Source organism: Mus caroli, unplaced genomic scaffold, assembly GCF_978045245.1.
Source record: "Mus caroli unplaced genomic scaffold, Mus_caroli_1 scaffold_18, whole genome shotgun sequence".
NCBI lineage: Eukaryota > Metazoa > Chordata > Mammalia > Rodentia > Muridae > Mus > Mus caroli.
The window spans coordinates 64,671,777-64,695,430 of NW_028227273.1; the positions used below are offsets into that span (position 1 = coordinate 64,671,777).

At 51.9% G+C, this 23,654-nt stretch overlaps 1 protein-coding gene across 2 annotated transcripts in view; it reads left to right on the forward strand.

The window, feature by feature from the left end:
- Positions 1-23,654, forward strand: part of Cpne5 (copine 5) — an 80,862-nt gene continuing 57,208 nt past the window's right edge. Inside the window, exons 1-3 of one of the 2 annotated variants that reach the window (XM_029470852.2) lie at positions 1-430; positions 12,145-12,185; positions 13,117-13,163. In XM_029470852.2, coding sequence (XP_029326712.1) covers positions 336-430; positions 12,145-12,185; positions 13,117-13,163 — 183 coding nt within the window. In that variant the 5' untranslated portion in view covers positions 1-335. The remainder of the gene's footprint in view (positions 431-12,144; positions 12,186-13,116; positions 13,164-23,654) is intronic. The other variant, XM_021149048.2, reaches the window with a different exon arrangement.

Sequence of the window (23,654 nt, forward strand, 5' to 3'; positions counted from 1 at the left end):
GGAGCCCTAGCAGAGGACGTGGCGCTGCGCCCCAAGCCCGAGGCGGCTCAGTCCTCGTCCCCCATCCCCGAGTCCCCACGCCCCCTCTGGGGACCCCTCCCCGCTGCGCCCCGGTTCCCTCGCCGCGCTCCCCCCTTTCCCCGCAGCAGCTCTCGCGCCCCGTTTCTCCTCGGGCCCCCGCTCTCCGCCCCCTTCCCGCTCGCACTTCCCACGCCCCCTCTTCGCGCTCATCTCCTCCCCTGGCCGCCCAGCCCAGGGCTGCAGCCGCTCCGGAGGAGGCGTGAATCGCGCAGGAATATTGACTAATTTGGGTGGGGTGGGGGGGACGGTGGGCGATGGAGCAACCCGAGGACATGGCGTCGCTCAGCGAGTTCGACTCCTTGGCGGGCAGCATCCCGGCTACCAAGGTGGAGATCACGGTGTCATGCAGGTGAGCCGCCCGCGGTTCGGGCCCCCCTGCCCCGCCCCTGGACCGGAATCCCTCTTTCTCTTGTAGCTTTCAGCCTTTGCTTAGCGAGCCTGCTTTTCACTGTTCTCGTCTCCCGGGCGCCCCGCTGCCTGTCTTCGGAGACCCCCTGCCCAGCGGCGGGTGGCGATGGCTGAATGGGCAGCCAGGCAGGGGTCAGGTTCCCAGAAAGTTTGCATTCGGAGCTGTTGCTTCCAGGACAGGAGGAAGACACGGAAACAGGGGTCCCAGCACCAGAGTGGGAAGGGGAGGAGCCGCTCCAGGGTCTCCTCTCTGGCTTTTTCCCTGATTTATCCTTCCCCAAAAGGAGAAGTGAGGGGGACTGGCGCCATTCCTCCCAGGCATGACCCTCTGTGCCTCCTGTAACCTCCCTTCTCCCCCTACCCTGGCCTTTGCCCCAGCCTTCTCCCTCTCCTCCACTGTCTTAGAACCCAGGATTTGAAAGTCTCTTGCTTTAGCCTCCAGCAAGAAGGATCTACCGGGACAAGTCTCAGAGAGCAGGAAGCCCTGCCGAACTTAGGAGTGGTGTGGCGCCATTAAAAACCAGTAACTCTGATGGGAAAATCTTAAGCCAAACGAGCGAAGGGCTGATGAGGAAGTGTCAGAATCCCCAGGCAAGAGGGGGAGGAAGGAGTTTGTTTTGTAGGCTGCCACCTCCAAGTCCCCGGTAATGCCATACAGGTTGGCCTTCTCTGTGGGGCTGGGCCTTTCAGGTTCTCTTAATAGGCTGCCCCGAGGCTGGACAGGCATGTGGCTGGCCCTAGGCACACTGCTTTGATAGGTTTGTGAGGAACATTGTGGTCCAGATATAACTCACTGGAGGTCCTGGCAATGGCCCATATAGCATTTCCAGAGCCCCATCGCACCCTTGTTCCAAACCACTCACCTCGGCTTTATGCGGGTCACTGTTGGGTCAGATATTGTCCACCTCATCTCTGAGTTACTGAATTGAGACATTGGGCAAGTGTCCATATGTCCGGAGATGCTAGTCTCGGGTGTGAAAGAGGATGGATTCTGGGGAACTGCCTCCTGAGGACTTGAGGTGAGAGCTGCTGAGGTGGTGTCCCCAGCCAGGCTCTCTAGGGGACTACTTCAGTGACTCCCATATGTGTGTCCACCCCCCACACCTCAGTCCCACACAAAGACAATTTGAACCTGCCTTTACTCTGCTGGGAGCTTCCTGATGGCCCATCAGCTCTGTCTCACCTCCTCAGCTGTCAGCAGCTGCTAGCTTGCCCTCCTTCTGCACACAGCCCTGCCTCCCGCCTTCAATCACGCCCGTCGCCTTCAGACTCTTGAGTTGTCTCCCAGAGCCTTCCCACCTCTGAGCTCCTGAACAGCCTGTTCCCTACCCGGAAAGGGCTTTGTGCTCTCCACTTCCAGGGGCATCCTTTTGTCCCGAAAGACATCAGCCTACAGCACTGGCTTCTACATCTCCAGGACCCTGAGTGCAGAGCCTCTGAGTGAGCATGGGAGACGGGAACGTTCCTGTGAGAGTCTTCCACTCCATGGAGAGGAAGGGTCATAACTGTGAGACCTGGAGTCAGACATCTTGTGAGGGATTCCTCACTTGTCACTTGAAACAAACTTTAAGCCTCAGTTTCCCAACTGGGAAGTCTGTCTCCTCCCAGGAAAGTCTTGCTTACAGAGGTAGCTCACGGGCTTGGTGCACAGTGGGCCTGAGCACTACAAGGAGATAGATAAGGGGGTAGGCACACTGAGCAGCAGGTGGTCACAGTGGTCAGCCCAAGACCTATGTGGATCTCTTGGATCCGCTCTCTGTTTTCTGGAAGCATCCAAAGGATGAAGATGTCCTGTGTAAGAGGTGCCTGGTGCCAGAGAGTCCCTAAGGGTTCTGAGTTGACCCTGCTGTCCATCTCTCTGAAGAGACATGGTCCACATTTTGTAGAAGGCCTGGCCAACCTCTGCTTCTTCCCTCCTGAAGTGAAAATGAGGGAGATGCCGGGCGTGGTGGCGCATGCCTTTAATCCCAGCACTCAGGAGGCAGAGGCAGGCGGATTTCTGAGTTCGAGGCCAGCCTGGTCTACAAAGTGAGTTCCAGGACAGCCAGGGCTATACAGAGAAACCCTGTCTCGAAAAACCAAAAAAAAAAAAAAAAAAAAAAAAAAAAGAAAATGAGGGAGATGTGGTTTGGGTGAGGAGAGTGAGGACAGAATGGTCGCTTGGACCAGAGGGGAAGTGACAGGACAGTCTGGGTGGCCTCGACTCTCTAGATCATCTCTGCTTTGGCTGGGGCAAGTGGTCCAGCTCTGGGAGAGGGCGGAGACCTGAAGAGCCCACACTGCCCTTGTAAGCTTTATTCTATGATTACCAGTTAGAGAGTCCCTTCTCCTGTGTCCTGGAGCACTAACTGGAACCCCTAGAGTAGAGACTTTGGGGTGTCCTACCATGAGCATCTCAGTAACTCCTGCTGGCAACTTCTTCCAGATGGGCAGCTGGGAGCAAGGCTGCAGGGTGGCTGGTGGGTTCTCTGGCTCCCTTGATCCAGCCCCAGGAACTCTGCCTTGTCCTAGGGCCTGTTCTAGACACGTGCTGTTCCTGAGCTGGGCACTTCAGCAGAACAGAGAGCATCCAGGGCAGGGTCCTATATCTTGTCCAGAATCTCGCTGGCGCCTAGTGTGTGCATAGAAGGCAGACGACACCAAGGGATAGACACATTAGGGCCTCTGCCTCTATAGAGAACATCTTTGGCCAATCTGTGGTCTACTCCCAAATGACTACTGTCACTGACTGTGGTAGATCCAAGCCTGAGGGTGTAACCAGCCTTGTGTTATTTGATACGTTGGTTAAGAATGTGAGCTTAGAGCCGGGCGTGGTGGCGCACGCCTTTAATCCCAGCACTCGGGAGGCAGAGGCAGGCGGATTTCTGAGTTCGAGGCCAGCCTGGTCTACAAAGTGAGTGCCAGGACAGCCAGGGCTACACAGAGAAACCCTGTCTCGAAAAACCAAAAAAAAAAAAAAAGAATGTGAGCTTAGCTAGGCATGGCGATTCATGCCTTTGATCTCAGCACTTGAGAGGCAGAGGCAGTAGGATCTCTGCGAATTTAAGACCAGCCTGTCCGACATAGCCAGTTCCAGGACAGCCAGGGCGACATAGAGACACCTTGCCTCAGATCCCCAACAACAATAGCAAAAAAGAGTGGAATCTTGTCCCAGCATCCAGTAAGCAGAGACAGAGGCAGGTGGTATAGCTCTGTCAGTTCCAGGCTAGTCTGATCTATGTAGTGAGACTATTTTTAAAAAATAAAAAAGTTTGTCTTTATCTTCCTGGGTTCAAATCCCAGTTTTCTTGTGATCTCCCCCCACCTGTCTCTCTGTGTGTGAGTGTGTGTGTGTTTGCATGCACATATGTGCGCACACGCACTGGAATGGACAGTCACTTGAGGCTATTGGGGATCAAACCCATATCACGAAAGCACACTGCCACTGAAGCACATCCCAGCTCTGTTCTTGGGACTCCTGGAGAGCTGCTTCTCTGGTCTGGCCTCAGTTTCCCCCTCTGTAAAAGGAGCATAGTGATCCCTCCCGTCAATCACAGAGATGCGATGGACCAATCTGAGAACAGTGGCTGGTGTCACCGCTGCTTAGCATGGCTTCACCATGGTACAGGTTGGACGATTATGCCGGCTGAGCAGTTGACATCACACAGTAACAAGGTCTGTGTCTGTGCTTGAATGCCAGGGATGTGGAGAGCCCTGGAGATGGCTTGATGTAGTAATTCCTGGAGGAAAGATGGTTCCAGGCGCTAGAATCCAGCAGAAGTGCTAGAAAGTGTGACTTTAAACACCTCAGAGCCTTGAGCTCTTCCTTCCCGACGGTCTGTCCCAGACCTTTCGTGACTAGGAGTGTTAACCATTCTGCAAAGCCATTCAGAACTCACCTGGCTGCTGCCCCATTCTTCCTCCAGACGCCCTGACAGGCCAGCATCTCTGTCTTATGCTTACAGCTGCACCAGCTCTGTGGGTGGAAAGAATAGCTTATGTTTTTCATATTACAGAAATACTTCGTGCTTGGGCAGGGAGGGTCATGTTGGACTGTTGGACGGGCATACAAGGGCTCCTGAGACCAGGGCAGGCTGTGTAGCTCCTCAGGATCTCCTACAGCTTTCCTTCCCCACCAGTTGGCAGGAGCTAGTGGGTAGCTGGGCTTCTGCCCCATAGATTGGTTACTGCTGTCTGTTTAAGCTAACACACTTCTGGTACCCCGTGGAGAAAGACAGCCCAGCTCTGGAGCTGTGTCCTGGCCTTGTAGATAGGTGTGAGTTCACTCTCCTGCTTCTGAGAGGGCAGGGGAGATTGCAGTGGAGAGGGGGTGAGCCTGGTGGTAACTGTAAATTAGCATTAGGAAAACCAGAGCTGTTTAACAATTGACCACACCCAGATAGTCAACAGAGCCAGGGAAGGTCACCATGGTATAGGTTGGACGATTACTCCAGCTGAGCAGTTGGCATCCTTGTTAGACTTACGCATATGTGTGTGTGTGTGTGTGTGTGTGTGTCTGTGTGTCTGTGTGTGTGTGTTAGATGTGCCATCTAAGCCATTACCTCTGATCACACTGTCTTAGAAGGTCAGAGCGCTCGTTTTCAGCTGCCACAGTGTTTCCTGAACATCTGACTTGGTCCCCTCCCAACTCTGTGTCTGGGGCTAGGACTTCTTCACCCAAGTCGTGGGCCCTGACCACCCAACCAGGCTTGCTAACTTAACTGGAGGCAGCTGCAGAGTCAAGCAAGGATGTGTCTTGCTGGTGAGGACCAGAGTGACGCCCCCCACCCCCACCCCCAGCCGACTCCCTGGGACTGCTGCTGGTCCCAGAAAGCTGCCTTTGACAGGAAGGCAGCTGACCTCCTCAAGCTTAGGGGGAGTCTGGCTCCTCCAAGGGCTGTGATGGGCCGAGAGATCTCTCTAACCAGATTGCACGGGGGTGGGGGTGGTGGGAGGGGTCCTCTGTCTCTGCCTTCTGGGAATGGGATTACAGGGAAGCTGTCATTCCCACCCACCATTTCTATGGATTTCTGGGGACCCCAGCTCCCATCTTCATGCCGAGCCATCTCTCCAGCTTCCCCCATCCCACCCCCTACGGTGGCTTTTTAGTTCCCTACAATCCTCTGCAGTAAATTGCAGCGTTTCTTTTTTGTCTGCCTAGGAAATCAAGGCCCAGAGAGGTGAAGGCCGGTGCCTGAGGTTAGTACCGGCAGGTTTTTGGAGATGCGGATCCACAGCCTGTGTCTTCAGATGTTCAGGCCTTTGGAGCTTCTCCAGGTGGAGGGCCAGGCTTTATAGAGATCCTGGTGGGACCTGGAGGCTGGTGGTCCTCCCTCAGGCAAAGGGAAAGGAAAGCAAGCCTCTTGCTTGCCCGAAAGGCTGCTGATTCTGAGAGACAAACACAGGCTTCTATAATGGAAGCCAGCCTTCTGGTACCTTCGTTCCCTGGTCTCCCAGCTTTCATTCCTGCTGTTGGCTGTGTGTATGGAACAGTAAACCTGCTCAATGCCTGGGATGGAACTAGGGCCTGACCATTTCCCTAGCAAGTGTTCTGCCGTTGCGCATCACGCCCCTTTGGTTTTGTGAGACAGTTTCAGTGTGTACCTCAGCTGCCCTTGTGAGTTCAAGGCCGTCTCTCTCTTCTCTCAGCTTCGGCATTGGTGGGCTTGCTTAATGCGTGCACCACCACACGCAGCTATGCACATTTGTTTTGTTTTGTTCTTTGAGACTGGAGGGTCTTACTATGTAGCCCCGGCTGTCCTGGTACTCACTGCATAGACCAGGCTGGTCTCAAACTCACAGAGATCTGCTTGCCTCTGCCTCCCGAGCGTTGGGATTAGAAGCATGAACCACCAGTTCTATCTCACGTTAATTTACGTATCAGCAAATGAGTTCATTTGATTCGGGCGGGGAGGCAGGTGACCTGAAGAGGAAGCTGAGGGATTTACAGAGCAGGAAGGCAGGCGCAAAGGCCCTGGGGCTGGTAGACACACAGGGAGCCAGTGTGGCAGAAATAGGATGAGCAGCCGGAGTCTCAGCTGAGATCAGAGAGAGGGGAACTATACATCATAGCCTTGGAGGACACAGGCAGGAGTTTTGGTGACTGTTCTCACATCATGGCGGATGGATGCTGTTAGGCGGGAGTTATGATTAACCTCACAAACAAGCCTCTGGTTACTGAGATGCTGAGCTGGTGGGGCGTACGGCACATCAGGAGGTAGATGTGTTGCTGGACAGGCCAAGCGGAGGATGGTGAGGGTAACATGGGGCAAGTGGACAGGCTGGGGAGTGGCTCAAAGGAGAGTCTGAAGAGCTCTGTGAGTGGAACAGAACAGGGGCCGAGAGCAACGAAGCCACTTCCCGTCTCTCCAGTTTGAGCTGGTGGCTAGTGGCTCATGCCTGCTCTGAGATGCAAGTGACCCCCATGTACCGACAAGAAGCTGAGGCAAGGAGAGACTCTCCAGAGTGACAGATTGCAGCGTGGCCACGCAGTGTCCCGACCTGGATGCTTCTGTGGCCACAGCTCTCTCCCCTGACCCTGCGACCCAGCAGGGATAATTAGGCCAATATCTCACAGCAATAAAAACGTTGCCAGCCCCAGAAGGCTTGCTGGATGGCCTGTGAGAGCCGCTTGTTAGGCCTGGCAAGATTGTTTGGCAGGAGATAGCATGGAGGCGGTGGTGGGCCCACGTGCCCAGGTCCTTCCTCCTGGCCTGTCTTCTGTGATGAGTTCTTCTCGTGAGGAGTGCAGGAGATGGCTATCTTTCCATTCCTCTCTGGTGTGCTAGTGGAGTGGGAGGGGGCACAGGTGGCCCACAGAGACAGGGGAGATCCCAGGTTTTGTGACACAGGCGTTCCTGGGCACCTCAGTGACTGGAACTTTAGAGGTCAGGTCCTCCCCCTTTAGGAATGTGAGCCAGCAACTGCGAGCATTGAGATGCAGGGTCAGTTGAATGTTTCAGGGTTAGGTAGCTGACCAACGACCTGGCCAATCGTGTGAGCAGCTACCCCTCATCCACTGCATCAACCAGATATTTGGCATGAAGTTGATTTAGAAAAACAAAGAGGCCAGGCGTGGTATCCCACGCCTTTAATCCCAGCACTTGGGAGGCAGAGGCAGGCGGATTTCTGAGTTCGAGGCCAGCCTGGTCTACAAAGTGAGTTCCAGGACAGCCAGGGATATACAGAGAAACCACTGTCTTGAAAAAAACAAACAAACAAACAAACAAACAAAACCCCAAAAAACAAAAACAAAAACAAAAAACAAAAAAAGAAAAACAAAGTGATATCTGTGTTCTCTTAGGACTTGGGGCTCTCTGTGTATCCTGTCATTGCTACCTGATGTCAGTTCATCTGTTCCTATCACGAGAGGCTAGTCTCATACTGGCTGGCCTGGCTGGTGTATACTACTATTCCCAGTTCAGAGAAATCAACCTGCCTCCCTCCCTCTCTCCCTCCCTTCTTTCCTGTGCTGGGGATTGAACCTGGGGCCTTGCACATGCTAAGTAAGTGCTCTACCACTCCCCCCATAAATTCATATACATAAAATTTATGTATATGAATACACTGTCGCTGTCTTCAGACACACCAGAAGAGGGCATCGGATCCCATTACAGAAGGTTGTGAGCCACCATGTGGTTGCTGGGAATTGAACTCAGGACCTCTGGAAGAGTAGTCAGTGCTCTTAACCGCTGAGCCATCTCTCCAGCCCCTGAGCTTTAACCCTTCTGACTTGTGTTCTTCTGAGACAACTAAGTTGCCAGATTCCCACTGAACTCCCCATGTGGCCAAGCAGGCCTTGAACTTGTGATTCTCCTATCTCAGAATCATAGCTAGCAGGCCTGGGCTGTCAGGCTTAGCCCTTTCCTAACATTTGCAGCCTGGTGGTTTTCTTTGAGAATTGGACAAGGCAAACCTGCATCCAACACACATGCACCATCACCGATCGCTTGGTCTCGGGGGTCCATGATCCTCACTGAGGACCCCCCAGCCTGGAATAGTGGAAGTCCAGGGTCTTAACGTACTTTCTCAATACAGCCGAGTACAAGCTCAGCATGTCTGGGAGAGAGAACCAGGGAGGCATATCCCCTCAGCCAGGGGCTCTGTCCCAGCCCCTCACTCACTTCTCTCTGGCCTCTCTGCTAGAAAGTGACACCCTCAGACCCTGCAAGGGAACCCCCATCACCTTCCACGGGGACCTCAGAGGCGCCCAGGCCCCACAGCCTGCTAATGTTCCTCCCAGCCTCCCTAGAGTTGGGGAGTTGGAAATGAGCCCTTGGGGGCTGCAGGAAGCGAAGGGCCTTGGCTCTGCCTTCCCAGCCTCGGTTTAAGGAACAAAGGAGGCGAAGCTGCAGGCTGCTGAGCTGACAGCTCAAGGCTTCGTGCTCTTTTTTGGGGGGAAAATACATTTTGACTGTTGGGGAATTTTTTTATTTTATTTCTCTTTGAGTTCTCCCAAAGTAGAAAGCAGAGGAAAAGCATGTAAGGTCCAGTTTAATCTGGTCTGCTTAGTGCCCTGGTGGCTGGGGCCCTGCTTGGGGCTGAAGGCCTGGTCTCACAGGCTCCTCTGGCTGTGTGTCTCTGGGCAGGCTACTCTCTCTCTCTAAGCCAGAAGTGTTCGGAGGGGCAGGTGAGGGTGACTGGGGACCTGATAACTACAGGGAATTCTTGGGGGGCTGAACAAACATGTCTTGGGGTCTTTGGTGTCCAGTGGGAGACCGAGACTAAGTGTTTTGACCCAAGATATTTATTTGAATCAGTAGGTCAGAAACCCAGGAGAGGGCTGGTGGGTGGGACAGCATCTGGTTAAAGCTTGGTGGGTGGGACAGCTTCTGGTTAAAGCTATCTCAGACACACTTCAGACTTACCATGCCCGGCTCAGGGGAGGACCCTGAGAACCTGCCTTTTTATCCGTGGAAACTGACATGAGCCCCAGGGAGTGAGCAGCCCTTTGCTAAACAGTGATGCAGGCTTCTCGGGATCCCCATTTCTATCAAGTAAGGGGTTAGGTTGCAGGGAGCAAGGGCAAAGTGAGACCATGGGTGGGCGTCAGAGAGGGCATCAGGATGGAGACCCAGGCAAGACTCTCACAGCCAAAGGCACAGGAGGAAGACAGAAGCCGGGACCTCATCTCGGACAATGAGGTATTCAGTCCTCCTTCAGGACAAGGTAAAGCCTGGCTTCTTGGACCAGGAAGGGTGGAGGTGGCCTGTGGCTCCCTTTGTCACCTGTGAGCCTGAGGTTCCTTAGATGAGTGTCTGCTCTGGCCAGCACAGGCCAGGGAGGACTGACCTATAAATGCCAGACAATGCACATTTTTTGACCTAAGCAGCCCTGGGCTGTAGTGAGTCCTATTTTATAAATGGGGAAATTGAGGCATGAGGTATTGAGTCACCCAGGCAGTGCTGGGATGTGGTGCAGTTTGTTTGTCTGTGTAAGGGGGAGTATGAAGGCTTTGAGTGTCGCCTTGTTATCCTGTTCTGGTTTGCTGGGTCTTTTTGTTTGTTTGCTCAAGGTTTATTTGTGAGTACACGGTCACTGACTTCAGACACACCAGAAGAGGGCGTCAGGTCCTATTACAGATGGGTTGTGAGCCACCATGTGGTTGCTGGGAATTGAACTCAGGATCTCTGGAAGAGCAGTCAATGCTCTTAACCTCTGAGCCATCTCTCCAGCCCCCCATACACTTTGTTGTTTAGTGCGGTATTGTTGGTTGAACACAGGCCCTTGTGCATGCTGGGAAAGCATCTCACTACTGAGCTATATCTCCAATCCAGACTCTGATGCTTAGTCTAGCTGTGTGCCCATGGCCTGGCTACAACATAGACAACTGCATTTATTGACCCTTCCTCCTCTGTCTCCCTCCACCCCACCCCAGCTGAAATCTAGGGGGTTCCTTATTCTCACTAGCCTAGAAAGGATGAAACTTGAGTCCCACACCCAAACTTGGAGGAGACCCAGACCTTGGAGGAATCTGTTCAGCTCTGTCCCCTCAGTCTGTAGGAGGCTGTCACTGGGGAGGCTGGAGGCTGGGCACACACTCCCTAGCGATTGCTGTCATTGGCTGTGCTGTCCCCGGGAGCAGGACTTTCTGTCTGCTACTGACTGGGACCCAGGTAGTGGCATGGAGTCCTAGAGCTCCAGGACAGGTGGTGTTGACAGTCTCTAGGACAGAAAGGATGGACCTGTGCCCCACTTCAGACAGTCTCCACTGGGCTGTGTAGCTTCCCAAAGACTTCTGTGGAGGGATGATACTCTATAGAGCATGGTTCCCCAAGCCTCAGCTTCTACCTTTCAGCCATGTCCACACACCCCCAGGGCTTCTGAAATTGTCTAAGACATTGCCAGACTTCACCTCCTGCAGCAGTGAGGCGAGCAGGAGCTGTTGCTGCAGGCCAGGCAGGAGGCTTCCAGGGTCACTCAGGGACCTTTGTCCCCATCCCTCACTAACCAGCTCCTTCTCCCGCAGCCTAAGACTCAGATCCATGAGCGAGCTAAGTCTCGTGTAGCCCAGGCTGGCCTCAAAGTCATTATATAGCTGAGGATGACCTTGAACTCATGGTCTGCCTCTCTCAGCCTCCTGAGTGCTGGTATTCCAGGCTTGCTACACCATGTCTGGCTGTGTTTGAGTTTTCGGAAACAGGATTCACCTTATGCTCTAGGCCAGCCTTGAACTCTGGATCCTCCTACCACAGCCTCCCAAGTACTTGGGTTATAGATGAGGGTCACCACACCCAACCTCAGATCTGGTCTTGACCTTAGAAGGATTTTTGTCCTAATGAATCAGCGTTCCCTTTGAGGGGGTCATTCATTCATTCCTCAGTGAGGAATCAATCATTAATTTCTCTGTATGCACTGGACGAGGGAATCAGTGGACCGTGATACGTATTCTGGGAGACCAGAGGTTAAACAGACCCTTTCTCATGGGTTATAGTTATCATTCATTCATTCTTTCACTCCTTTCTTATTTTTAAGTGATAGGCACATGAAAGGAGGAGAGGCCTAACTAAGAAAGGCTGATGTCTGAAGCAGACTCACTAAGGTTTGGCTAATAAGACGCTCCAGGGTCCAGTGTACCATGGTGCTAATCTGGAAAAGCCATGGCTGTGGTTTGGGTCAGGGAGCACTTCAGGTCTTAGTATACTGGGGACTGGAGTGGCTTCAGAGACTCCCAGCTCATTCATTCATTCATTCATTGTATGTGATTGCACTGTCACTCTCTTCAGACACACCAGAAGAGGACATCAGATCCCGTTACAGATGGTTGTGAGCCACCATGTGGTTGCTAGGAATTGAACACAGGACCTCTGGAAGAATAGGTGCTCTTAACCGCTGAGCCATCTCTCCAACCCCCCTCCCCACACACACCTTAAAGACAGGGTTGCATGTAGCCCCTGGGTGGTTCTAATTCACAATAGAGCCCCAGAATGGTCTTGAACTCCTGTCTCCCTTGGTCTCCAGTCTCCTACTCCTTGATCTGAGTTATGGCGTGACAAACATGGAATCCTTGTGGTCTCTGGCATTTAACGAAGTTGATCAAGTGTGCTAAGGGGTTTCTTCCCTTTCCATTCCATCTGAGGCCAGACCAGGGGCCATCTCCAAGATCGACACCGACCTTAGGTCCCGATACTCTGTCCCCTTCACCCCTGCTAATTTCTCCTCTCTCCCTTCTTTCAGGAACCTCTTGGACAAAGACATGTTTTCCAAGTCTGACCCATGTAAGTCCTTCCCTTATGACCACCCCAGTGACACAGCAGCCCGGTGACTAGAGACAGGGGCCAGCAGCTGCTCTGGCTAAGTGTTAGAGCTGTGCAGGTGTGGGGTCAGGTAGGCAAGGCTTTCAAGCACTACACTGAGGGTGTCCAGAGAAGAACCGGGGAGTTGGCCCCACTTTGCCACCATCCTGGGAGTCAGCCTCTCAGAGCATCTTGGAAGGTGCTGCGGTGTCTGGCACAAGAAGGCCTCTGCCCTGTGAGCCCCATGTGGCTCTGGTCTGGGGGAATGAGCATGGGTTTGGGAGAGCTGGGCTCTAGTACTGAGCAGTCCTGGCCATGAGCATGACCTTGGGTAGGTCTTTGGCCTTCACAGAGCCTCAGTGTCCCCATCAGTTAAGAGGATCTGGTGATAGCAACAGGCCTCATGGACTGTTCAGACTCTGGAAGGACAGTGTTTCTGATGCCAATCTCACCACACCCACCACATGACAGGCCTCAGTCATGCCCATGTGTCCTCACCACACCTGCCACCCAGGCCTGTGTCATGCCCATGTGTCCACCCGCCTCACATCAGGGGCCCTTTCTATGGTGTAGCAATTAACAGCCCTTGAGTTCCCTCCTGAAAGACATGAGAAGGTCCCAGGCCCCTTTGCCAAGCTGATCACCGGGTGTTGTCATGGAGAGGGAGACCCACTGGGGAGCTAGAGATGTAACTCAGTGGCCGGATGGTTGTGCAAGGATGTGGAGCTGATCTCAGTACGACAGGAACAGCAAACCCAAACCAGGTGCTTCTTCATTCTCCAGAGCCCCAGCCGCCTCAGCAGATGCCCACCCTTCCTTTAAACCCAGCAGAGCAATCCAGGCTAAGGCTCTTGACCCTCTCCCTTCCTCTTGGCCTGAGGTATTAACCCATGTTTTCTCTTCTCTTCCCCAGTGTGTGTCATGTACACTCAAGGGATGGAGAACAAGCAATGGCGAGAGGTAAGCCCTGCCCCTTTCCCACCCAGGATGTGCCAGCATGATGTTGGTCCCTCTGTAGTACCAAAGGCTGGCAGGGCAAGCAGAGAGTGTAAAGAGTGAAGACGGAGCAGGCTGTGCCTGCTCTGCTTAGAGGGGAGATGTGACTCTTAGTTGTTTTGTGTAAATGAGACAAGCTTAAAGGAAGGGAGAGTAATTTTGGCTCAGATTATGGGGGTGGGTCTAGCGATGGTTTCTTGGCCCCGTGCACTTGGTGGGGGAATCACATGGAAGAGGAAGCTATTCACCCCATGGAAGACAGGAAGCCAAGGTAAAGGAAATGCCCTTGAAGGAGTAGTACCCAGGGGCATGGGCCTACTGACCTGCTTCCTCTACCCCAGCGCCCAAACCTTCCACAGACAATCTGTGTTCAGGGGATCACACCGCTCATTAAAAAGAAGAAAAAAAAATCCATTCATTAGATCAGAGCCCTTATGATCTAACTACTAATCTCTGTAAACTCCTTCCATACACATAGAAACATGCTTAAGCCATTCGTGGTGGCAGAAGTCATTAATCCCAGCACTCAAGAGGCAGAGACAGGAGGAGATTTGTGAGTTCAAGGCCAGCCTGGTTTACTTTGTAAGTTTCAAGACAGCCAGGGTTACAAAGAGAGACCCTGTGTCAATAGGAAGAGAAGGAAGAGGAGGAAGAAAAAGAGGAGGAAGAGGGAGAGGAAGGGGGGGAGGAAGAGGACTGCTTTGCGGATTGTCTATGTGTTTCTCAACTCAGTCAAACTGACAGCATTAATTACTGAAAATCTGCTGACTCCAACAAAAGGCTCACATCCATCTCATAATACAAAATGCGTTCAGTTCATCTTTCTTGTCCCCACCGTTCCTCACAGTCCCAACAGGAGACTCAAGACAACTCTTGGCTGTAAACTCATGTGGGAAGCAAACACAAAACACAAGTTACACATTTCCGAGATACGGTGCTCCAGAGTACACCTTCCCACTCCAGCATGGAGGAACGGGAGCACAACGAGCCGGGATCAGGCTAAGGCAGGGCCACCAGAGCCACCCAGCAGAGCCAACACCAGACCCTGTAGCTCCGTGCCTGTGGACACACTGTGGTGTTTCTGTGTCCACCCTAACAGGAGCGCCACTCATGGCCTTGCTGTTTGCAGCCCATGTGGCCTCTCTCTTAGGCCACATTTGCTTTACTGCCTCAGCTTTCCTCAGCAGATGTCCCATTGTCAACTCCAGCCTCCGGGGGTTAGCCAAGCTCCATTCTTACAGCTTCATAAATCATCCTCTCTGGGGCAGCTCAAGGGAGCTCAGACCTGGCCATACACTGCCCTCTGAAACCTGGGTGTGAGCCTCCATGACCTGTGACCTTTGCATTCTGAATGCCAATGCCATCAGCATCATGTGGCCCACACCAGGGTCATCTGCCAGTGTGAGCATCGGCTAGGCCCTTTGGGACATCATTGTAGTGGGCTCTCAGTGAATAACTAGAGAAAACCCCCTTAGGCGGCCACATTCCATTTCTCAGAGGACCTTTTGGAAGAGAGAGTTTTTCTCCTTCCTTCCTTCCTTCCTTCCTTCCTTCCTTCCTTCCTTCCTTCCTTCCTTCCTTTCTTCCTTCCTTCCTTCCAAAGATTTATTTATTTATTTTATGTATGCGAGTACACTGTAGAGCTGTACAGATAGTTGTGAGCCTTCATGTGGTTGTTGGGAATTGAATTTTTAGGACCTCTGCTCTGGTCAGCCCCGCTCACTTAGTGCCTGCTTGCTCTGGCCCAAAGATTCATTTATTATTATACATAAGTACACTGTAGCTGACTTCAGATGCACCAGTAAAGGGCATCAGATCTCATTATAGGTGGTTGTGAGCCACCATGTGGTTGCTGGGATTTGAACTCAGAACCTTTGAAAGAACAGTCATTGCTCTTACCCGCTGAGCCATCTTGCCAGCCCTGGGGTGAGTCTTTCAGATGCGTTTATCTGGTTATAAATGTTCACCTGCCATGGATGGAGTCTGGTTAACTACCAGCATGCTCTCTCAGGGCATCTCCGTCTTGTCCCTGTGCTGAGTGTGTGGCTTCTTTGTAGTGATCCTATTGGAATCTCTTTAGTTCTGTGAACTCCTGGTCCATGACTTCAGACATGTTTCCCTTCTGGCTGTACTGTGGTGTTCCGATCTTCCTGCCTGCTTCTTGCTTCTGGCTCTCACTGTAAGTTTGGCTAAAAGCAGCCAGCACTGTCCATGCATTGCCTGGATGTATTGCTGCTGTCTTGATATTTCCTCCATCACATCCATGAGTCTACTACCTCTAATGATTACTTTTAACCCCAGCCTTTCCAAAAGTCTCAGAACATGGACCAGGTACACACAAAGTCCTTGCCAGGATCGGCGGTTGAATGGCTCCTTACCTGAAATCCCGGGAGCCTGGAATCCCGGGAGGCTGGCCTTGGCTATCTTCTTTGTTGTTCCTGGCTCCTATCAGAATAATCAATTAAGCTTTGCTCACAGCATCCTGAGGCTTCTCATGCCTCTTGTGACATTTCCAGCTCCTTCCACAAGCCAGAGGCTTAAGAACCGTTGTAGGGTCGTTTAGTCATGCCAGTGACCCCACTTCTCGGGTACACATTTCCTGTATTGGTTCCTATGGCATGGCTGTCACGCACACTGAGGACATCCTTACTTTCGGGGAGGAATTAATTTTTGCTCGGTTTTGGAGCAGCCATGCTCATTTGGCCTCCGCTTGGGTAGAATAGGGATTTGTGGAGGAAGAGGCAGTTCTTCTCATGGTGGATGAGAAACCAGGAGAAGGAGAAAGGACCTCTGGGCAAGATATCTACCCCGGCGCTGGGGAGATGGCTAGGTGGTCGTGAGCACTTGCTGCTCTTACAGAGACCCGAGTTCAAGTCTCAGCACTCACACCAGGCAGCCCACAACTATCTGTAACTGCAGTTCCAGGGGACCAGATGTCCTCTTCTGTCCTACGTGGGCCTTGCACATGCCCCTATGCAGACACTCACATGTATATCATTAAAAATTAGTCTTTAAAATAATTTTTTAAATAAAAAGATAGAGTCCCACCCCCACCAGGACATGCCCTCCAGTGACCTCTTTCTCCAACCAAGACCCACTTTGCATATTTTTTCTTCCAATTTGTAGTCTACTCAAAGTTTGACTCCCAACAGTGAATTAAACCATCTAATTATGCCTCTAGAGATGAACTTCACAGGCACCCAGAGCTGTTCTTCTCTGCTCTCCTAGGCTCTTCTTAATCCAATCAAGTTGACAAAATTAGTCATCACCGTGGTCCTATCCTCAAGGACCCCCCCAAAATGAGGGGACATCCTCAGGGATGCTCCCAAGACACAAAGGGACCAAACCAGACTCACATCGCCACCCCCTGGTGCCTGGGGCAGGGCCCTTTGTTTACCTTTCCCCAGCAGACTTCCCTCCCACTTTTGTGTCTAACGTGAGCATGACTACAGGGAAGGGATTCCCTGCTCAGAAACCTTTCCCAGCTTCCCTCTGCTTGGATCAAGGCGCCCCCCTTTGCCTACCAGTCCCTTTTGAGTACCTAGAACAGTGCCCGCCCAGCACACGCAGGCTCTTCATTCAGAACTGGTTGCCAAAGGGATGAGCAGCTTAGAAATGGGATTTGGACCTACCTATGCAGGCTGGTAGGAAGTGGTGGCTGCTGTCTTCCCCCCTCCTCGGCCTCCTTGCCTCTCGCTGAGCTCCCAGGTCTTCAGATGCGGAGAAAAATGAGCTAGTGGAATATGGTGGAGACAGGTGGCCCCGGGAGGCCCTGTCCTCCTTGTATGACACAAACGCTGCCCCCCCTCCCCCAACTCTAGAAAAGGCTGGACTGAAATGAGGGGCGGAGGGAAGGGTTATTTTCTTCTATGGTGGGAGCATGCAGTTTCTTTGGCTTATTGCTGTGGCTGTCCAGGATGCCTGAGCCGGCTGAAGGTTGAGTCTGCTGCTTCTGCTGTTTAAAGTAGGCTAATGAACAGGACAGGAAAGGGTTGGCTGAAACCGTGGTCTTCCCAGACAGGACAATTTCACATCATTCCTCTGCCCATCAACTCCTGGGAGAGAGGTACAGGGTGGGGGTGGGGTGGGGGCTCTGCTTGGTGTCCTCTAAAAGAGCGAAAAGCCTAGGTTCTTGGGGTTCTAACATGAAGCCCCTCAGGAAAATGCCATCATGAAGCCGGGAAGAGCAGGCCAGTTGTTAGACTTAGTAGAAGCAAAGGGCAGAGTGGGTAAACTGAGTCTGAGAGATGGAGCTCCCTCCACGGAGGCTGGCTCATGTGACTCGTCACTCTCTGAGACTTGAAATCCATCGGCGCGCAAACCGGATTGCCAGGGAAGCGTTTAGCCTGCTTAAGTGGACTAATTACTTCTGAGGCCTTTCGGCCGAGCTTCCAGATTTGAGTACCAGGAATACACTCGTGGCTCAGTGATTCATTAGAGCAGGTCTGGGAGGACCTCTTCAGAAGGGCACTGCTTTGGCGGACTGTTAATTACATTCTATAATTGAAAATAGTCTCCATTAGGTCCTGGGCCTCCAAGCGTCTAAGCTTCTTTGGTTCCCTTCCCCCATTCCCACCCGGCCCCAAAACACACATGCAGGGCAGGGCTGGGGCACCCCTGAGCTTGGCTCAGGGCCTCAGGTCTTTGTGGAGGTCAGGCCTGAATTGAATTCCACACAGAGAAGATGAGGGTATGAATGGCCTGTGATGGGAAACAAGATGTCAGCGGTAAAAATCCCTTGAGTTCACACAGGACAGTAGCTGTGGAACACTGACATGACTTCAGGCCTTGCTGTTGGCTCTCTTGGTTAGTTGTTTTGTAGCGCACAGCATATGCAGATGCCAGCAATGTACCAAGGGAAGCAAAGTGGCTGAGGAGAGTGAGTGGGGACCCGGATGTTTGCTGTGTGTGTGTGTGTCTGTGTCTGTGTCTGGTGTCTCTGTGTGTATGTGTGTCTGTGTGTGTGTGTGTAGTTTGAGGCTAGCCTGGTCTACCTAGTGAATTCCAAGACGTCCAGGGTTGCATAATAGAAAGACCTTTGTCCAAAAACCAAATTCAAAAAAAGATTACATTTATTTGAGTTGGGGGCAGGGTTTGGAGGTCAGAGGAAAACTTCTACCCTGTGGGTCCTGGGGTTAGAACTCCATTTAGATCTGCTGATAGGCTCCTTTACCGACGAGCCATCTGATTGGCCCTCTTCAGATTTTTAAAAAGCTCTTTTAAAATTGTGGTTATTTCTGTGTGTAGGTGTGTACACACATATATGTGCCCATATGTGTGTGGGTATGTACACACACGACACACGTGTGGAAGTCAGAGGACTGCTTGGCATTGCTTCTCTCACCTTGTAGGTATCAGGGATTGAACTTGGTGATCAGGCTTGGCGGCAAGCGCCTTCATCTATTGAGCTCACTACTTGATGTTTTTCAACACCATTGGAACCCAATATGCAAGCCTCGTGCTTCAAGAGAAGAATGTGAGCCAGAGACCCTGCAGTCCTCTCTGGCTCCATGTCTAGGTTGGCCTCAGGCTGTAGTGTTAAGGCGCTTTACCCTGCCTTTGTCAGAGGGATTGCATTTGGATTTATTCAAAGCACTGGGTTTCAAGGAAGTCAGGGACATGACACCAGCCCACGGTAGCAAAGATAGTTGTGGGAGCAAGAAGAGGAACGAGCAGGTCCATGTAGGCCTTGTGTCCTTGGGGGACATAATAAAGGAGTGGTGGGATAAAGAGATGGTGTTGGCCACTCTTGAGCAGGACTTTGGTTCAGTTCTCAGCACCCACGTGGCACCTACAACCACTTCTGTCGTTGCTTCTGGGGGAATCGGTGGCTCCTGTGTGTGTGTATCACACACACACACTCAGAGGCGCACACATACCCAGAGCCTTCAACTATGTCCACAGTGCTACTCCACAGTAGAAAATCCCCATCCACCTGGCTGCTCTAGGAAGCGGGTGTCCCTTTCCAGAAGGCAGAGCCACCTTGGGAACTGTACCTGTGAGTTTATGGCCGGGAGGAGGCAAGCCACTCTCTCTAGCAGAACCTTGGATGTGAGCTAAGTCTGCCAGGAGAGTCAAGGATGGAGACCATCTTGATACATGGTGGAAAGGAGGAGGCTGCCCTCATAGGGCCCCGCCTGTCTATTTTCAGCTGATTTTAACCATTTGGGTCATTTTTATGCCTTCTGAGAAAGCCCCGTCTTCTCAGCACCTAAATCTGTCACTGTATTTTATGAAAATTGACTCTAAGATGTAATTTTAGCCCAGGAAATTGAGCAGTATCTGCATCAGGCCCTGCCTGGGCCTCCTGCGTGTCCTCGGGTGGCCAGGGGACAGAGTCTCAGAACAGATCATTTGAGAAGAGAAGCTTTCAGGACTCCTGCATTTGAAAGAGGGGAGTCCCACCCCCACCCCCATCAGCTGATTGTCCAAGCTGAGGTCCCCATGGAGAGGAAAAGATAGGAGGCAAAGATTTGGGTGTTCTCATCACCCCCCAAACCATCTTCTGTAGGGCATGCAATCCAGGCCACCACCACAGCTGCTCTCAGCTTCTGCAAGAGCGCTACTCAGTGAGCAATCCAGACCATTTAACATCTGGACACCAGCTGGGAATGGTGGCTCGTGGAAATATTCAGACTGATCTTCCGTGCTGCTAGACACATGCCTTCATGTGGCCCTGTTCACACACACACACACACACACACACACACACACACACACATATGACTGATGTCGATTTAGTCTGTTGAAGCTGCTGGAACGAAAACACTGTAGATGGAGTCCAGTTCTGTTTCCGTTTCTGTGATAAAACACCCCAACAGAAAGCTGCTTAGAATCCGGGCGGTAGTGGTGCACATCATTAATCCCAGCACTCGGGAGGCAGAGACAGACACATCTCTGAGTTCGAGGACAGCCTGGTCTACAGAGTGAGTTTCAGGCAGACAGTGCTACACAGAGAAACCCTGTCTTGAAAACCAAAAATGAAAAAGAAAAAAAAGAAAGACAAAAGATAAGTTAGGGGAGGAAGGGTTTGCTTCAGCTCACAGATTTGCAGTCTGTCATCTCGGGGGCAGGGGGCAGGAACTTCAAACAGCTAGTCATGCCCCATCCACAGTTAAGATGGAGAGAAATGAGGGCAGCCGTGCTTTGCCCTCAGTTGCCTTCTCTGTTCTCTCTCACACAGTCCGGTCCCCCACCCCCCACCAAGATGGCACCACCCACTGCCAAGGCTGACCTTTGTGGCAGGTGTTTTCTGCTTCTTTTATTTATTTATTTATTTATTTATTTAATTTTTTAAAAAGATTTTATTTATTATATGTAAGTACATTGCAGCTGTCTTTAGACACCAGAAGAGGGCATCATATCTCACTACGAATGTTTGTGAGCCACCATGTGGTTGCTGGGATTTGAACTCAGGACCTCTGGAAGAGCAGTCAGTGTGCTCTTACCCGCTGAGCCATCTCACCAGCCCTCTGCTTCTTTTATATTGAGTTTGGAAACACTGGTGTCTCTCTCAGCTCAGAGTTGGTGATGAGATTTTTTTTTAAAGATTTATTTATTTATTATATCTAAGTACACTGTAGCTGTCTTCAGACACACCAGAAGAGGGCTTCAGATTTCAGTGCAGATGGTTGTGAGCCACCATGTGGTTGCTGGGATTTGAACTCTGGACCTCTGTAAGAGCAGTCAGTGCTCTTAACCCCTGAGCCATCTCTCCAGCCCGAGATTTTTTTTTTAAAGATTTATTTATTTTAAAGATTTTTTTTGTTGTTGTTTTTGTTTTTGTTTTTCGAGTCAGGGTTTCTCTGTATAGCCCTGGCTGTCCTGGAACTCACTTTGTAGACCTATTTATTTTATTTTTATGAGTAACTATAGCTGTCTTCAGACACACCAGAAGAGGGCATCAGATCCCATTACAGATGGTTGTGACCACCATGTGGTTGCTGGGAATTGAACTCAGGACCTTTGGAAGAGCAGTCAGTGCTCTTAACCTCTGAGCCATCTCTCCAGCCCCCTTGTTTGTTTGTTTGTTTAACCCAACCGTGTGATTTTATCATGTGTCTCTCTCTGGAGTCCCATCTTCCATTCAGCATGGGGCGATCACGTATTACAGTCCAATGTCAGCATCCTGGCCATTTCCCGGGCCTGGGTCACCTGCAGTTACTACCCACGTGAGTGACAAGCAGCTGAGTGGGAAGGAATGCTGTGATCTCTCCTTGGAGACCTTCCTCCTCACAGACCTCAGGCATTTTGCCAATGAGCCCCTATGCACAGTCTGAGGAGAATGCTTTTAGACCTTTGGGGCCATTGAGGAAAAGTGCCACACTATGCCCGACCACCCAAGCTCTGTCTCTGGGATCCATATGGGAGAAGGGGATAAATGATTCCTAAGTTGTCCTCTGACCTCTACACACACCTTGGTGCACACCCCCCTTCACACACCAAACACATGAGTGTAATAATTAATCAGACAAACAAACCACCCAACCCACGTTGGCCTGACAGGGCACCGTCATGGGTGTCTCTAAATACCCTGTCTCTGCCACTTCATCCCTGGGTGGGCCTTAGTTTTTGTCATTAGTAAAATGGGATCCTGGTGCCAGCTTCCTTCTGCTTTGGCAGGGGTTAAATGGCAGGATCTGCAGTGTCCTCTGACAGGCAGAGAAAAGACTCTATCCCCTTCCCTCCCCTTCCTTTAACAAGGACAACTGACATGTCTGCTTTCTGCATATGCTCCATAGCGGTGGCATCTCTGCTCCGACCTTTGCCCTCCTAGAACCGCTGAGGAGGAAACACAAGGCTTGCTGAGCACGTGTTCTACCAACTCACTCCATCAACCCAGCTAGAACGTAGACTGGTCTTCTGAGCAGTGATCCCGCCCAGGCCACTGAGTTTCAAAGTGGGCTTTTCTGTCCCCCTGTATGTGGGGGCCGGGGGAGGGGCCCTGTCCCTCCTTCAGCCCGAGACAGTCATTATTTCTGGGTGGTGTGGTAAACAGTCACCCAAGTTCTCATCCGCAGAAGAGAGTTGGTGTTTCGGGTAGCCTGGAGGTTCCCGGTGGCAGCCTCTAGCTGCGCTGTCCAGAGCGTGGTCCCAAAGTCAGATCCCAAATCGGCTTCTGCCTGTCTAGAAGAGAGAACCCAGGCAGGTCCTCGGCTCACGGCCTGCTGTGGGGTCAGATGAGCTCACTGGTGGAAGGTTCTCAGCATGCACACACAGCTGGCAATGGTGCTTCCTGAGAGAAGCCGTGCTTTATCCAGGAGGTATGCCAATAGCATACTTGCCTGTATGTTTGGGGTGAGCATGGGCAACAGTGATCCTGGGGACTTTTCCTGGGCTCAGCTGCCCTTCGGACTGGGATTTCCTGCCCTCACCCAATCCCACAGCCTCACGAGGCCAGGGTGGGTAGAGCAGGGTGAGAAGATTGGTTTGCTGGTGGCTTGGCAGCCAAGTTCATTGGCAAATGGCTATTCCCCCAGGGCTGGGACCATTTAACAGATTATGTGGAACAATGGCTAATTAGGAGCTGAGGGTTTTTGGCAGGAAGTCTTTCATTATGAGCTACATAGAGTCTTGCATCCCAGCTAGAGAGGGCACCTTCTCTGTCCTGCTCCAGTGGCAGGAAAGCTTTTGAGCCTGGGTCTTCTCACTCGGTCGGGTGTTCCAATCACCTTCCCCCAGCTCCCCCTATCCTCCACACCTTGATGCCCAAACAGAATAAAATATGGTATGGGAGACACTGAGCCCCAGAGCACCATGACCTCTTCTGTTGGGAATTCCATCCTCTGAGCCCAGTTTGCTTTGCAGTGACTGGAGGGGACTTTGTATCTGGGCCATGCAGTATTCTGGACTCTTCTAATGAGAGAACTTTCCAGACTCAAAACGCCAGTAGGCCTGGAATGGACCCTCATGTCCTCCCATGCCTCCAGGTGGTCAGGTATTGGGCACACAGTAGGGCCCTTCCTTTCCCTGTTCTATAGGCAGATGTGGATCTTGGCCTCTAATTTTAATCCTGGTGAACGTGATTCATGACCTGCCAGGGCTGGGCTCAGCAGCCAAGCTTTCCAAGCACCTGCTTAGGAGCCATCAGTACTCTGTAAAGATTGCAGGGCAGCTGGATAGAGAGCAGCTTGGGATGAAAGGCACGGTCCATCAGCTCCCGCCCTCCTGACCCAGCTAGCTTGGGCACTGGCCACCAGGGGCTCCATGGATGAGCTTGTGAGGTCAGAGGACAGCTTTAAAGGTGTCAGTTCTTTCTTACCCTGTGGGTCACCAGGTTTGGTAGCAAGCACCTTTCCCAGTTAGCCACCTCGAGGGTCCTTACCCATTTCTTAGGTGACACAAATGTTACTCAGTGGACTTAAGCAGAACAGAGTGAGCGTCAAGGGCTGCTGGAGATTATGTCTGTGGGAGAAAAACCCACATTGGCATCCTCGCAGGGAGGAATCTACCTCT